Consider the following 16991-nt stretch of genomic DNA (forward strand, 5'->3'; position numbering starts at 1 on the left):
CCCAAGGAAGAAATAACCAGTAGAGGAATTCACTCCAGTGTTATCTACCATTAGCCGCTGATAATTCTGAAAACATGTAATTATTCCTGAGAAATAAAACTGTCTACATAAATCACTCATTCCTCATATCACTCGAAAAACCACAACTTTGGCTTCTGAGTCAAGGAGGAAAGGCTATTTTCTCACAGTCTCATAAAAGGCAAGCTCTGGCTTTTCACTCATATCATCACTTACGAAAAAAATGCAAACAAAAAAAAAGAAAAAGCAATAAATCACTTTCCTCGGATAAATCACCTCTTCATGACAACCTGAACATCAAAACATTCCTTAGAAAGTATGAGAGAAAAACATGACTGTCAAAAAGACCAGGGAAAGGGCTTTATTTAAGGTAGTGATTATCCTTGTGTGGTGGAATTTTAGAGGATTCTTTTTTGGTTTGTTGGTTTAATTCTATGTCATTACTAATTTACTTCACGAGCATGAATTACTTGTGTGAATTAAAAAAAGAAAATGGTTATTTCAGGGTGACAGGTTTCTGATTTCTTCAAGCTTGTTTAAATGTTCTACAAAGAACACTTTTTTTTCTGAGTGTGAAAGTAAAGTTTAAACTATAAATCAGGTCAGAAACCTTAAATGGAAGCTGAGATTAAAAGGGAAAGGTGAAAAATACCTAGATCACTGCCAACTGCATCATAAATCAATTAATAATCTAATGCTACAGAATATTTTGAAAAAGATCTGTCAAGTTACCACTGAAATACACTAGACTACAACAGAATAATTTCACAAGGAAATAGTTTTTAATTTCTTTTAATTCACACATATGTTAACACATTACAGTCACAAAGCAGTCTCACTTGGCCTCTGGGCCTCAGAAAAACACTGTGAGATGGGCAGCTATTGTCTCAATTTGTAGATGAAAAACTGAGGCTCAGAATCTGACTTGCAAAAGGTCACCCAGCTAATGAAACAAAGAATCATAAGGTGGGGTTCCTGCTATGGCACAGCAGAAACGAATTCGACTAGTATCCGTGAGGATCCAGATTCAATTCCTGGCTTTGCTTAGTGGGTTACGGATCCCCAAGTTGCTGTGTGCTGTGGCTGTGGTGTAGGCTGACAGCTGTAGCTCTGATTAGACCCCTAGCCTGGGAACTTCCATATGCCTTGAGTGCAGCCCTAAAAAGCAAAAAGAAAAATTCATAAGGTGAACCTAGAGTGAGAGGTCTTTACCCTCCAAATGACCCTCCACGTGCACACCAGAACACAGCACCTCTGTCTCAAGTACTACTTATTAAAATGGATAGTATCAGCTTCAACTTACAGATGAGGAAACAGAGCCTAGAATTCACTGAGGAAGTTAACCAAGATTACAAAGATCCTAAATGGCAAGGCTGGGCCTCAAACTCCAGGCAGTCCAACTCCAAACCCAATGATCCTCAGTATGTTAAACTACATCACAGCTGAAGCTGGGAAAGTGGGTGCAGGTGATGCTAAGACTTAATAGACAACTACAAACAACACGACTTTGCACCCTCAACACAGCCAATGTGAAAGGATGGGTCCCTGACTCATTCATCCCTTCCTCCGGAATTCAGAATGGAGACCAGAGGTAAGCCTCCCTTGAGTACCTGGACCTCTGAGTGAGCCAGGGGATATGATATAGGCATCTTCAACCTACCTCATGGAGCACAAAATCAGAAGAAGCTGGTCTTTAGAAGGAAAGGCAGGGAGGTACAGAGAGAAGCTGGAAGAAATGAATGACCTCTAGTCCTTAGTTCCAAAGCCCTCCTGAAGGACCCTCTTATTTCATAAAACTCTCTGATTCCTTATAGTAAGCACCCCATTTTTGCTTAAGCCACCTTACAGCTGGGTCCAAATACAAATGGAAGGTCTTTGCCAGGGGTAAAAAAAAGACCTACTTCCCCAAAAGTGCGTTAAAAAAAAAAACAAGCAGCCAAATTCCCACTGCGGTGCAACAGAATCAGTAGTGTCTTAGGAGCACTGGTTTGATCCCCAGCCTGGCACAGTGGGTTAAGTATCCAGTGCTGCTGCAGCTGCAGCTGAGGTCACGACTGCGGCTCAGATCTGATACCTGGTCTGGGAACTCCACATGCTGCAAGCCGGCCAAAAAAAGAAAAAAATAAATAAGCAAGCAGCTAATCTATGTAGCATATGCCCAGGGTGAATACCAGATTAGAGAAGAAGTCCTTCCTAGGAGTGGGCCAGTCTAGCACCAAAGGACCTTCTCCACCACGCACTGCATTACTCCCCAACAGCCATCCAAACCACAGGAGTTTCTTAAGGGCATCATATGCTGTTCCTGCCCAATTCAACCAAGTCCCTCAACCAGAAATACTCTCCCAATCTCTCCTGACCATCTCTCCATCTCCATTCTCAGCTCAAATACTACATGTTCCACATCCCATCCTGGCCCTACAAACCCCAAAGACCTTTTCTTTTTTTTTTTTTTTTGATGATTTTTAATTTTTCCACTGGCTTACAGTGTTCTGTCAATTTTCTACTGTAAGCAAGGTAACCCAGTCACAAATACATGTATACATTCTTTTTTCTCACACTATCATGCTCCATCATAAGTGACTAGACATAGTTCCCAGTGCTATACAGCAGGATCTCATTGCTTATCCATTCCAAAGGCAATAGTTTTTTGCATCTATTAACCGTAGGTTCCCAGTCCATCCCACTCTCTCCCCATCCCCCTTGGCAACCACAAATCTGTTCTCCATGTTCATGAGTTTGTGTCATATGTTAGATTCCAGATATCAGTGATATGGTATGTGTCATATATTAGATTCCAGATATTAGTGATATGGTATGTGCCATATATTAGATTCCAGATATTAGATTCATTTGTGCCATATATTAGATTCCAGATATCAGTGATATCATATGGTATTTGTCATTCTCTGACTGACTTCACTCAGTATGAGAGTCTCTAGTGCCATCCATGTTGCTGCAAATGGCATTATTTTGTTCTTTTTTATAACAGAGTAGTAGTCCATTGTGTATATATACCACTTCTTCCGAATCCAATCATCCACTGATGGACATTTAGGTTGTTTCCATGTCTTGGCTATTGTGAATAGTGCTGCAATAAACATGCGGGTACATGTGTCTTTTTCAAGGAAAGTTTTGTCCGGATATATGCCCAAGAGTGGGATTGCTGGGTCACATGGTAGTTCTATATTTAGTTTTCTGAGGTACCTCCATACTGTTTTCCATAGTGGTTGTAACAATTTACATTCCCACCAATAGTGCAGGAGGGTTCCCTTTTCTCCACACCCTTTCCATCATTTGATATTTGTGGACTTACTAATGATGGCCATTCTGACTGGTGTGAGGTGGTACCTCATAGTAGTTTTGATCTGCATTTCTCTAATAATCAGCGATGTTGAGCATTTTTTTCATGTGCTTGTTGGCCATCCATCTTCTTTGGAGAAATGTCTCTTCAGGTCTTTTACCCATTTTTCAATTGGGTTGTTGCCTTTTTTGCTGTTGAGTTGTGTAAGCTGTTTGCATATTTTAGAGATTAAGCCCTTGTCAGTTGCATCCTTTGAAACTATTTTCTCCCAAAGACCTTGTCTACATCTCTCTGGGCACCTGTTATTTTCACTGTACATTATGGAAGTGCCCAATCATCTTCCCTTCCCTAGACCACTACAGTTCTTTGAGGTGTTGTTTGACTCTGACTCCTTCTCACTGCCTACTCATTTGTCCATCCATCTCTAGAGCTCCTCTGACTGAGAAGCTGTGATGTAGTGTCTTGGTATCCAGCATTTAACTCAGTGCCTTACAGAGAGAAGTGGTTCAAATACCTGTTGAATGTATCAAATAGTAATTTCTCATGCACAAGGAAAGCCATTTAGAAGTCTATACCTCTAACCTCTGCAGCAAAGGAAAGGAGAGCATCAGTGGCAGTTTGTAACATCTGACATCAGAATCTCTTGGAAAGGGGACTGTACATTTTGTAATACCATGACAAGCACTTAAGGCTTCTTTGTTTTGTTTTGTTTTTAAAGAAAAAGAGAGAAATTTCAGCAGGTCTGACTATGTGACAGAACCCTTCTGCTCCAAATCAGGAGGAGTGCAGTAGTCACTGCAAAGAAAAGGACTGGGGGGCGGGGGTGAAAGGGGAGGACAGACCAGGAAAGGGGGGAAAAGCAAGGTGTTTCCCCATGACTCACCAGATCTTCAAGAGGTAAGTGAATTCCTGAAATGCTTGGGAAAAGAGGACTCTGTGTGTGTGTGTGTGTGTGTGTGTGTGTGTGTGTGTGTGTGTGTGTGTGTGAGAGTAACAGTGAAATGGGTGGGCTTCATGTCCAAACTGACGTGAGCAGAACCAAAACACCATTTTCAGAAATGGGAGCCCAGAAGCGAAGAAAAACATAAGTACACTAAATTAGGGGAAATTCACAAAGCTGGATATGATGGAGTGAGGGGGAGAGGGTGAGGACCTCTGAACTTTGACCACCTCTACAATCAGGAGTTTGAGGCTAAAACCATGAAGAGGAAGGAAGCCCAAGCTATCATCCAGATTTTGTCTGTAACAGTCAATCTCTTCTAGTAGATCAATCCTATGAATTAAAAATCTAACCAGAAGTTCCCGTCACGGCTCAGTGGTTAATGAATCTGACTAGGAACCATGAGGTTGCGGGTTCAGTCCCTGCCCTTGCTCAGTGGGTTAACGATCCGGCGTTGCCATGAACTGTGGTGTAGGTTGCAGAAGCGGCTTGGGTCCCGCGTTGCTGTGGCTCTGGCGTAGGCCGGCGGCTACAGCTCCGATTAGACCCCTAGCCTGGGAACCTCCATATGCCGCAGGAGCGGCTCTAGAAAAGACAAAAAAAAAAAAAAAAAAAAAAAAAAAACTAACCAAACTGGTAGTTAAGTCCACATCACCTACTGATTCCTATATACCATTTCAATTCACTAAATGCCACTATAACACCTGGCCAAACCTAAAAGAGGCCAATAGGATACTTCACTAGAATTGATGCTTAGAACTGTGATGTCCACTCCTGTGTTTTTAAATACAGGTTTGCCCCCATTCCCCACCTTAAAAAAAAAGAAAGAAAGAAACTCATTAATTGCAAATGTATTAAAAGGAGAATGTCAAGAAGTCCAGCAATAAATATAAGTCAGGGTGAAGGGAGGAGCCATTCCCAGAAAGATAAAATCCCTCGTGGTTCCAGTGGGAGTTGCCTCCCTCCAGCCAGGGTAGCCCACAGGGGCAGCAGAGAGGAGCCTTTGCAGGCAATGAGGTCCCGAGTGGGAGGTTCCTGCCAACAGTCCCCGCTGGTACTCCTTCCCCCAAAACGAAGCCAATGAGACAGGCCTGTTCCTGGTCCCTGGCCCACAGGCCCTACTCCCAGGCCCAGAAAGATACTCATGCATCAGGATGCACCAGTGACTAGACTCTTACCAGCAAAGCGGAAAGGAGCCTTTCTTCTGCCACTTCAGAAGTCCTAGCCATCTGCAGATAATGTCAGGCTACTTTAAGCCCCTTACTAACTGGCAAAGCCCAAAGTAAGGCTACCCCTCCCTGTTCACTCCCAGTACCCACCCCCCAAAACACACACACACACACACACACACAAGGAAGGTTGGAAGAAATCACAGCATTAGCTTGGCAGGGTTGGGTCAAGTGAGGAAAGAGCAGCGCTCAGCTGTCCCCGAGATTTAATGAACAAGTGCCGGACTCCAGAGGCGCTGAGGCTCACTAACACGCCCATCTCCCACAAAGGTCCTTTCCCCCAAGGGCAGCAGCTGGCAGAGGCCCAGTTAGTGACACCAAAGTGATGAGCAGAAAGATTAGCTCAGTTTATGCAAGTCGGCTTAGAGGAGATGATACCCGTACTATCTACAAGTTCAGACTGCATGAAAGTCAAACGCATGATGGTTAAGGTCCGCCCAAAGCAGCTCATTACTTAGGACAACGTTCACTTGGATGTGTAAACTCTAGGATGTATAAACTTTTTTAAGTCACCATTTAAATCTCAGCATTTGTGGTTTGACCTGCTTGCCTTTGGTATATCATAACATCATTAACACCTCTCTCATAGCCCCAAAAGCTCTAAGTAGGAATCGAGGCACAAGTGACGTCCTCGTTTCTCATCCAAACACTTTCTGCAACCTTCCAATTTTCCATTTCTCTATAATGGAATGAAGATATGTGAAATAGCAAAAAATAAACCAAGTTTATTCTAAAGCTGAACTTTGGTTTATAAAATATTCCATTTATTCCACCACTCAAATTCCACCTAAATGAATTCAGGCATCATACACCATCAGCAGCAACATGCACACCAAAAAAGAGTAGAAGGCACTTAGGGAAGGGGGTCCCAGCAGTTAAAACAGAAGACAGCAATAAAATGGACCTTTGGACTGAAGCTACAAAATCTCAGATACTCACTGGATACTGGCTGCAGAGAATTACAATCTGAACTTAGGGAGTTTCAACCAAAGGACCATCCAGTAGCATCCAAGAGTGCAACTGACACCATATTGTGTTCAGCCTCTGAATGAAGTGGCTTTTCCGTCACAGTGCATGTCCAAATGGCAGAATCAGGAATATGCAAACACCATGATGATGCCTTTTTCAGTATCTCTCTTTTCACAAATAAAACAACTAACTCCATGATGACATTGCTGGAGCAGATAAAGTCATATTTTGTGGTTGTGGCAGACAATACCACTTATAAACGAATACCCATAGTCTTTTCCTTGTGCACACTGCTACGTAACAACTTAAAGTTTTATCTTTCTCTCTCACTAATTTTTTTAAATTAATGTTTATGTGATGACAGAGAATAGAGGCTTCAGACCTGTGTAAAATGACATCAACTTCACTGATTCTCTCAGGATAGCTAGAAAAGGAGAAAAACCCAGGAAGTCTTGGGAAGAAATTGCTACTTGATAATCTATGCATTTTAAAGGTACTAAAAAAAAAAAAAATGCACACATCCTAGAGAACTAAATCTACTAACCTCTACAATCAATGTGATACATGGTTTATCCAGTCTTGACAAAAATCCTCTGGATCACCAATGGTATGTTCATCCACTCGTACATATGCAATTGTATAAAGAATCTATTATTTAGAACACCAGGGGAAAAAAAAACAATTAAAAAATTTATACTCATAGCTACCATTTAAAAGAACAAAATAAGCACTTTTCATTTCTATGCTAAGATCTCCTAATTTGATGCCCTGCTTTGCAAATTCAGAATTGGGGGGGGGGAGCACATAGCGATTACCAAACTGGAAAAATAGGAAGGAATATGTAAAATACAATCTGGTGTGCAGAAGTAATATGCTAATACTTTTTTTAAAAATACAGTGGTAGTTATTTACTGAAGGCCAAAAATTTCCAATATAACATATTTTATCATATATATACACTTATGTGCGTATCATAAACATACAAAACTTTACATTAAAATCAGAACGAAGTGTCTGAATTACACAATAGTTTTACAAGAGGAGTCCTGGTGGATGAGCACACATGCTATTAACACATTACAACAACTGAGAATGCAAATGGCTGATAGTCAGAACCCTGGGAAAACTTTGCACTCTCTCAAGACTTCTCATCCCTTTCCCTGGTTTGTTTTGTCTTCTTTTTACCCCTACTTATACACGGCCCCCAGACAGCTGACCTCGGGATCATCTGTCCACTCTCATGACTCCGCCATCACCCCACACTCTCCCAAGCTTCAGAACCAAAGTTCCCACACACCTGCAACCCTCGTGGCCGGAACTCTGCCAAGTTCCTAATGTGCATTATTTCCTCCCATTCTTAGAAAAATTCTGTAAAATAGTTTTGTTACTATCCTATCTTACAGATGAGAAATCCAAGGCCCAGAAGTCAGGTCCCTTGTTTAAGGGCACTAAAACTAAAAAGGTGCAGAGTCTGTATTCAAAACCAGCTCTGACTGCAAGGCCAGAGGTTTTACTCACTATTCAAAACAGCCTCCCTAAATAATTCAACCCAGTCATTCAACAAATGATTTATTTCTTGAACACAAATCTGTTCCCTCTTTGCTCCACTCCTACCTCCCTAAATCTGTCCAGAGGCTACACTCTCTACCCCCTTAATCCCTCAGGTAGATTCTTGGAATCATCACTAACTTCTCCCTCTCTTGAATAACTCTGAACTACTGGGCCGATCATTTCTGCCCATTTGGGGGATTCTACATTATATTACCTCCTTGCCAAATCCACTTCCACTGTCACAATTCAGAACCTAAGCTTCTTTTAACTTGGCTGCTGTGTGATCCCTTCCTTTTAGTCTCGCCGCTCTGGGTCTCTGGACCCTTGTAATCAATGTTACACCACTGCCACCTGTTATCCTTACACAACAGATCAACTCAGGTTACAACCCTGCTTAAACGCCTTTGATGGTCCTCGACAGGCTACAGAACCAAGTTCAAACTAGCTGTGTTGGCATTCCTACACAAGTTGGTCCCAACCTACCTTCCCAGCTTCATCTCCTACCCCCCGCCTCACTAAAATTAATAACAGTTTATATAGTTTGTTATACAGTACATTATCACACCCATTAAGCCTAACAACGCTATGAGTATTTCTCATTATCCCAATTTTATGAGAAAGAAACTGATACTTAGGAAGGTAAGCTAATTTGCCTAAGATCCCAAATTGGAAACGGCAGAAAGGGCCAAGTCTCAAACTCTCAATTTTCTCTCCTTTCCCGGTACTTCATGCAGCCATAGGATCTCCATTCCAGCATATCAGAGTCGCTCAAACTTTCTCTGAAAATGCATGCTATTTTCCAACCTCTATGTCTTCGCTCAAGCTATTATTCCTTAGCCTGGAATGCTATTCTCACTCCTTGATGTTTCTAAAGAAGAATGTTAGATATTTTTCATATCATGCTTCATATTAGTTATTTATATTTACATATAAATCTGCCTCTACACTGAATTAAAAGCCCTATGAGGCCAGGACCATAAGTCAGTCCTTTCATGTTTAAAGCCTGTTTATTGAATTGGAAAATGTGTGGGAAAACATGCCATATAAAATGGCAAGCATCGAGGCCGAGACAGGCCAGGCCTGAAACCAGAGACCAGTAACTTGGATCAGACCATCTGAGTACACTGGCAGTGCCTACAATTTTAACATTCATCTTCTGAACAAGGTCGAATGTCCCAGCGCCAAATATTCTCACTGATACTGGCCTTTATTAAATATAACAATTTACTGAAAGCATAATTCAAAACAAGACAGGGTAGAAGTGAAAAACTAGACGTTAGAAAATATAGAAATACCATGGTTTTCCATTTTAACCTTCCCATTTGGGTAAGTAACCAAAATGAAAATGATACAGACTTGATTTAGCCTTTCTACCCAGATCAGCTGAGCTGCATGGGTGGCTGTCATTAAAGCAGCCATGTCTCTGGGCTGCTTCAGTATGCTCACAGAATCATGTTCCCCACTTACACAGCTTCCCACGTCTCAGCGCCTAAAAGAGCCACTAGCATTCCTGACATTGGCAGAGACTGAAGTTTCCCAGAGCTGCGTCAAAATGGTCAAGTTGAAAAGCGTCAAGGTGCTTTAAGATTACAGGCTGTTACCCCTTCGTGAGTTGTCTTCATCCCAATGAAGATCAGATCCTAAGGATGCCTTGGAATTATAAAGCCCATAATATGAAACCACTAAACAGCTGACCAGGTGAAAAGTCCCAAATGCTTCCTTCCCTTTGTCAGAAATCTCCCTACGCACTGCTACAATGTAACTACAGTGTCAACTTGTCCATGGACTGGCAGAGGATAATATTAGAAGAAAAACTAGCCCACATGCCTTCCATTGAATTTCATTCCATTCCAAACAGTTGTATCACCCTAAATATAAAGAAAGAAAACTAGAGACTATGACTTTCAGTAATTAACAAACCAGATTTCAGAACTGCCTTTAACAGCACTAATTGTTCTATATGTTAGCATCTTAACTAAAAAGCTAGTGCGTGCTATTCAACGAACATCAGAATATTACCACATTTTATACACCATAGGTTTCTTCTGGAGGCCAGCAAGACATGGGGGGAAAAGCCACATTGATCTTACTATAATCCATATTTTCCCCTTCAGAGACAGTAATACAGTGATCGCACAGAATTAACAGAACCTTTGGAATCAAAGAAACTGAGTTCAAGCCCCAATACTGTAATATGATACAGTAAGCTTTACTACTATTCTATTACAATCACTTGACTCATAGGGACAATTACACAATATTTATGAAAGGATAACAAATTCTAACAAATCTCAACCCAAGATTATCCTGCTTACCTTTTGGCAACTTTCATACATATTACTCAATGATACTACTCAGAGGGGAAAAAAAAGAAAGAAAAAGATAAAAAGAAAAGCAAATTAAAAAAACCCTAGGAGTTCCCAGTGGCCTAGTGGGTTAAGGACTCAGCACTGTCACTGCTACGGCTCAGGTCACCGCTTTGGCACAGGTTGTCCCTGGCCTGGGAACTTCTGCATGCCACAGGAACAGCCAAAAAAAGGGAGAAACTTAACATCAGTGCTGCTTCTCAGGAGCTCCTACAGAGTATGGTAGCAGATACAACTGAAAGCAGCTACAAACTTGACTTAAATTTATGACACAGATATCACTTCAACTGCAAAGGTGACACACAATGATCTAAAATCCACAGAAAGGCAGTGTTACCAGCTATACATCTCAAAATAACAGACCTGGGAACCAGAGATGATGATATTACTCTCGCATTATCTATATCATATAATCATACATTTTGGTCCTTACATATCCGTTTACATGCACTCTTCCTCTTTTTTGTCAACAGTATTACAATTCCATCATTGGACTTTGGTATACCCCACAACAATGTTAAATAGCACGATTACAGTAAAAGAGCTCAGCAATGCATCTGATTTGATCTCCTCACTGGCATAAACACTCTAAGGTACACAGAGGTAACACAGCCTAAAGGCTGGTTATGAATGCAAGCCATCTGGGATCCAATTCCAACTCCACCACTTACTAGCTCTGGGACCTTGAGAACCTAAAAAGCCTGTTTTCCATTCCATAAAACAGCAATAATTTTACCTACCTCTTAGGATTATATTGACAAACAGAAAAATATAAACAAAGCACTTAACACTGGTACTGAAATATTTAAGGGGGAGTATACCAATGTCTCCACAATTTACTTTGAAAGGCATCAAAATAAGATAGGTTGAGTACTTAATGCCACTGAACTGTACACTTAAAAAATGTGGCGTGTAGAAACAAGATGACAAATTTTATGTTTTGTGTATCTTGCTACAATCTTTTTTTAAATTAAAAAATGGTTAAGAACAAATTTTATGTTATGTGTATCTTACTATGATCTTTTTTTAAATTAAAAAACAGGAGTTCCCATCATGGCTCAGTGGTAACAACTCAACCAGTATCCATGAGGTTGCAGGTTCGATCCCTGACCTTGCTCAGTGGGTTAAGGATCCAACATTGCCGTGAGCTGTGCTGTAGGTTGCAGACACAGCACAGATCCTGAGTTGCTGTGGCTGTGGTGTAGGCCAGCGGCTACAGCTCCGATTCGACCCATAGCCTGGGAATTTCCATATGCCATGGATGCGGCCCTAAAAAGCAAAAAAACAAAACAAAACAAAACAAAACAAAAAAACAGAAAGAAAAAAAAAGGTAAAATAATTAAAATAACATTTTAAAATGTGGTCTGAAAATGGACCAACGGACATGTAATAAAGCTAGCAGTAAAATATCACATGCAGAACCCAGGTAGTCAGTGTATGAACACTTGTTTTCAACTTTCCTGCTTTTTTTTTTTTTTTCTTTTGCTTTTTAGGGCAACAATGCCAGATCTGAGCCGAGTCTGCAACCTACACCACAGCTCACTGCAAGGCCGGATCCTCAACCCACTGAGCAAGGCCAGGGATCGAACCCACAACCTCATGGTTCCTAGTCAGATTCCTTCCGACTAGGAACGCCACAACGGGAGCTCCCTTCTCCTGTATTTTTGAATATTTTTTTCTTTTACTTTTATACTGAAGTATGGTTGATTTACAATGTTGTTTTAGTTTGAGGTGTACAACAAGTGGATCAGTTACACATGTAGACATATCTATTCTTTTTCAGATTCTTTTCCCATAAAGGTTATTACAGAATATTGAGTATAACTCCCTGTATTTTATAATAGGTCCTTCTTGATTATCTATCTTACATATACTTGTGTGTATATGTTAATCTCAAACTCCTAATTCATCCCTCCCCCCACCTTTCCCCTTTGGTAACTGTAAGTGTTTACCAGGTCCTAGGAAAAATGAAGCCCTAGCTTACTGCGAGACTGTTTCTTGAAGGTTTTTATAATAAAACGTTAGGAGGAAAAAACAATGCTGACCTTTCGTAGCTTATTTTTATTATCATCTACTCATCAGAAATAACAGCCAACAAGTATTCAGTACCTAGGCTCCTTTTTTTTATAGCAGAACCCTAAAGAGCACCTTTTTATCAGCCATCTCTTCTATTATAGCCTTTCTGAAATTAAAACGGGTTTATTTCAAGTTCCTTGGCCAGCATGTATGTGTGTGATTTCAAGTTAAATTATTGTAAGGTACCAACTGCCAGGTATTTAATATCTCCTGAAGAAATATAGAAACCAAGTCAACAGGTATCTGTGGTAGAAGATAGGTGATTTGACCAAAACAAAACAATGGAAAAGCAAGGATTGGAATGATTGGTTCCTAACGTTTCCAGTAGCTGCTAAAGCCAGTAATTCCTTAATAAGAACTACAAGCATCTTAACAGAAGCACACCGCGTATAAACAAATACATCAGCCACTTAAGAATGATATACATTTCTTTCTTCACTATTTTCCTCATTCCAACCAGTAAGTCAGTTAACATGTTCAGTGGTACAACACAAACTCAGAGATCCTGCAGTGTAACAATTTTGAAAGTCAGATCACCTCACACCCACTGGGATGACAGCTCTCATAAATATGGAAAATAACAAATGTTGACCAGGTCCTAGAAAAATTGAAGCCCTTGCTTACTGTCAGTGGGAACATAAAATGGTATAGCCACTGTGGAAAACAGTATGACAGTTCTTCACAAAATTAAAAATAGAATTACCATATAATCCAACAATCCCACTTCTCAGTATATATCCAAAAAAACTGGAGGCACAGCCTCAAAGAGATATTTGTACACGCATGTTCATTAGCAGCATTACTCACAACAGCTAAAACACAAGCAACCCAAGTGTCCATCGACAGAAGAATGGATGAGAAGATACGATACATGCATACAATGAAATATCACTCAGCCTTAAAAAGGAAGAAAAACTGTCACATGGTACAACATGGATGAACCCAAAGGCCATTATGCCAAGGGAAATGAGCCAGTCACAAAAAGACTAATCCTGTATGAGTCCACTTATATGATATCTAGCGTCATCAAAATCATAAAGACAGAATCCAGAACCGTTTTTGGTAGCCAAGAACTGGGAGGAAGGGGAATAGGGAGTTAGGGTTGAATGGTTATAGAGTTGCAGTTTTGAAAGATGAAAAGGGTTCTGGAGAAAAATGGTGGTGGTTGCACAATGAATGTACTTAATACCACTGGCCTGTACATTTAAAAATTGTTATGATGGTAAAGTTTATGCTATGTGTATTTTACCACAATAATGAAAAATGGAAGAAAAAAAATCAGGGAGCTCACCTCCGCAGAACACCTAGTGGTGTTCCAGATTGAAAGTGACAGATAACAATCAATTCTGGGGCTACCAGCCCTTGCCTATTTTTTTTTTTTTTTTTTTTTTTTTTTTTAGTGCTGCACCTGCGGCATATGAAAGTTCCTGGGCTAGAGGTCCAATCAGAGCCACAAGCACACCAATGTGGGATTCACGCTGCACCTGTGGCCTATGTGGTAAGCAGGCCAGGGATGGTGGGGCCAGGAATAGAACCAGAATCTTCATGGATACTTGTCAGGTTCTTATCCCGCTGAGCCACAATGCTAACTCCCCTTGCCTATTTCTAACCACAGCAGGAGACTTTATCTACTCAGGTACTCCCTCCTGCCCAGGGTCACACCAATTGTTTATTTCAGCTCTAAAACGATCACACCACTGCTGCTACACTAGTCTTGTGGCAAAGCAACAAGGAACTTAATCTAAGCCTGCCTCCTCTTTAAAACAAGGATAATTCCTACCTACCTGCCTTACTAGGCTGTTATGAGGGCAAAAGTGACATCATGTATATAAAAGTCGCTTTCAACTGCAAAGCACCAAAGAAACAGAAATTATGATGTTTATGGCTACGTTCATATGGAAAGTCAGAGGGGGCTGGAACAGCAGAAACTTCACAAGGCTTGGGACACCTCACCCTTGCTTCATTCCATTTAAAACTCACATCATCCCTAAATAACACCTTTCTTGTACCTGTCATAAACTGAAGGACAGCACTGAAGAAACAGACCCTTCAACCTAAAGCTTTTCATCTAACCACCCTAAACCCAAATAGAAATTACCATACATGTCCTGGGATAATTCAATTTCTATGACCCCAGCGTGGGCCTGCGGCGCCCTGAGACTACACTTCCCACAAAGCACCGAGGCGAACCCGAGCGGCAGGCGGGGCGGCCTGCGATTCGGGGTGACCATCGCTCTCCCCGAACGTGGATCGCCGTCCCCTGGAAAACTGCAACATTTAAGGTCAAGTGTGCACTGGCTCTCCTTTCTGAAAGCGCTGTCACCTCGAGGTTTCCCCTGCGGCTAGCGCCACGACGCTCCCTGCCCTGCCGTCCTTCCTGCTCCACCGGAGGGTCACCGCCTATTCTTGACCTTTCCACTGATTTCTAGAGTGTCATCATAAGGCACCTTCTCCCCCTCCCCGAAGCTCCGTTTCTAGAGCTCGCCCAACCTTTGGGACCAGGGGCCAAGGAAGGGTCAGACGGGACGGCAGGCACAGCCCGCCACCCCGAAGCTGCGGTCGCTCCGCCAAACCAGCCCCCGCGGGCAGGGGGCTAGGCTCCCCCCAACCTCCGGGCCGGGGCGGATCGCACACAGAGGTGGCTCCGCCCGGGGCTCCGGTTTCAATTTCGCAACGTGACGGTGCAAACCTGAGGCCTACAAACGCCGCCGCCGGCGGCCGGCGCCCCGCCCGCCCGCCAGGCCCGAGAGCCCCAGTCCCCTGCTTGCCGCGGCCGCCGCCCGCCCGGCCACCCAGCCCGGCGCCCCGGCCCGCTTGCCCGGCCCCGGCCTGGCCCAGCGCAGCGTCGGCTCCGGCTCGCGGCCGCAGGCTCGCGGTGGCACTTACTCAGCTCGTCCTGGGAGGCGGAGGCGGCGGCCGCAGCCATGTTGCGCCGGGGAGGGAGGGAGGGGCCGGAGGGGGAGGGCGCGGACTGGCGGCGCGGGGGGCTCGCCGCTCGCGGTGCGGCAGGGGCCGGGAGCCGCCTCCGGTCGCGCGGCGCGGGCCGCGCTGCGCCCACGAGGCCCGCCTGCCGCCGCCGCCGTCTGCGTCCTTCTCACTGCACGCGTCGCTCTCGCCGACCCCCGCGAGCTCGCGACTCCAGCAATCCCGCAGCCTGGCGCCTCTGCGGAGCCGCGGCCGTCCGTCGGCCGAGTCCCGGTGCGCTCGGCCCGCGCGGCGGCTCTGCGGCTCCGCGCCGCGCTCGCCCAACTCACGCCGGTTTTATATTTAGAAAGAGCTGAGCCATCCTCCCAGCGGCCCCCCCGCCGGGCCCCTCGCGCGCCCGCCCGCCCTCGCTCGCTCGCTCGCGGCTTGTCCTGCCCACCTGCCGCCGCCCGCCCCGCGCGCGGGAGCCGGCCCGCGAGCGCTCCCCGCGCGGACCCGGCACGCGGCGGCCTGCGCGGGCGGCCCGGCCTAGCCGCTGCTCGCCGCCCCCCTACACCCGCGCAGCCTGCGGCGGCCCCGACGCGAGACGGACGCGCGGGCCTCGCTCTGACCTGAGTCCGAGCCGGTCTCCATGCCGGGGATGCTGCGCTCGGCGCCGCGACGTGGGCACCCAAAAGCCTAGCGAACGGCGGGCTCGGCCCCGGGGAGCGGCGCGCCGCAGTCCGTGAGGGGCTCGGCCGAGCTGGCCCGGGCTGCGGCGGCTTGGGGAGGTCCTCAAGGCGGGGCCGGAGCTCTTTTTGTAAAGGTCTGTGGCTGTCACGTTGGCCGGTCCCGACCTGAAGAAACACGCCCGTCCAAAGGAAGAGACGTGGACTAGGAAAAGTAGAGCCGAGTTCGGAGTCGGCGGGAGGAAGCCCCGCCCTGCGCCTCCCGCCGAACTTCTCGGCCCCGCCGCTGACTCAGTCCCGGGCGAGCTCCCGCGCCGCGCTCGGCCCACGACCCCGCGCCCCGAGCTCCTTTTTTAACTTAAAGGCAGTGACAGAGTGTAGGTTTCTGATGTTCTTAGGAACTGGACTACCGAGTGAGCGAAGATCACTAAGCCCTACTAAAAGTTCAAGGAACTAAGATTTTTAAAGTTCAAATGCAAGTAAATATGCTTATATGAAATGTTAAATTTTTATTCTTATCCCGAGGTCCTTTTTGGTAACCCGAGTGATTTATTTTGACTATACTGGTTTTAACTTTATGCCTCAAAGTTTGTCCGTGAGGTCACGTACGTGAAAAACACTTCCAATATGGAATTCAAATTAAGAGGTTGCATAATCGCTGTACTTGAAGTGGCAGTACCTCACAACAAATTAGATACAAGATCAGATACTTTTTCTTTCCTTTTTTTTTTTTTTTTTTTTTTTTTGGTGTAAGAGGAAAAAATCAAGAGCCTAAATGGATTGAAATTGCATTTATCCCTAAAAGCAGAAATGTATAAAGCTCTCGTTAATGTCTTTAAAAATGAACATGTCATGCCAGATGTAACTTGGGCAAGTTTAAAGTACTTAACACGACATTAAAGACATTTATGTCCTTTATTGTTTTTATTAGAGAAATTATAAAAAATT

The 16991-nt window shown here is 44.0% G+C and overlaps 1 protein-coding gene across 8 annotated transcripts in view; it reads right to left on the reverse strand.

The window, feature by feature from the left end:
• The window catches only part of ECPAS (Ecm29 proteasome adaptor and scaffold), a 103243-nt gene extending 86952 nt beyond the window's left edge, over nt 1-16291 (reverse strand). For 2 of the 8 annotated variants that reach the window (XM_084991899.1, XM_021067464.2), the window contains exon 1: nt 15987-16291. Coding sequence is in view for 4 of the 8 variants with exons in the window: in XM_021067464.2 (XP_020923123.2) it covers nt 15987-16008 (22 nt within the window). In the remaining 4 variants the exon portion in view is untranslated. Of the gene's footprint in view, nt 1-7001; nt 7106-15336; nt 15397-15986 lie in introns of those variants that run through there. The other 6 variants (XM_084991906.1, XM_021067461.2, XM_021067473.2 and 3 more) reach the window with 5 other exon arrangements.
• Between the last annotated feature and the right edge of the window lie 700 nt (nt 16292-16991).

The sequence above is a fragment of the Sus scrofa genome, chromosome 1 (genome assembly GCF_054392235.1).
Source record: "Sus scrofa isolate SSC_HxYL_T2T_F1_AM1 chromosome 1, Sscrofa_HxYL_maternal_Yorkshire_Landrace_v2.0, whole genome shotgun sequence".
Classification (NCBI taxonomy): Eukaryota; Metazoa; Chordata; class Mammalia; order Artiodactyla; family Suidae; genus Sus; species Sus scrofa.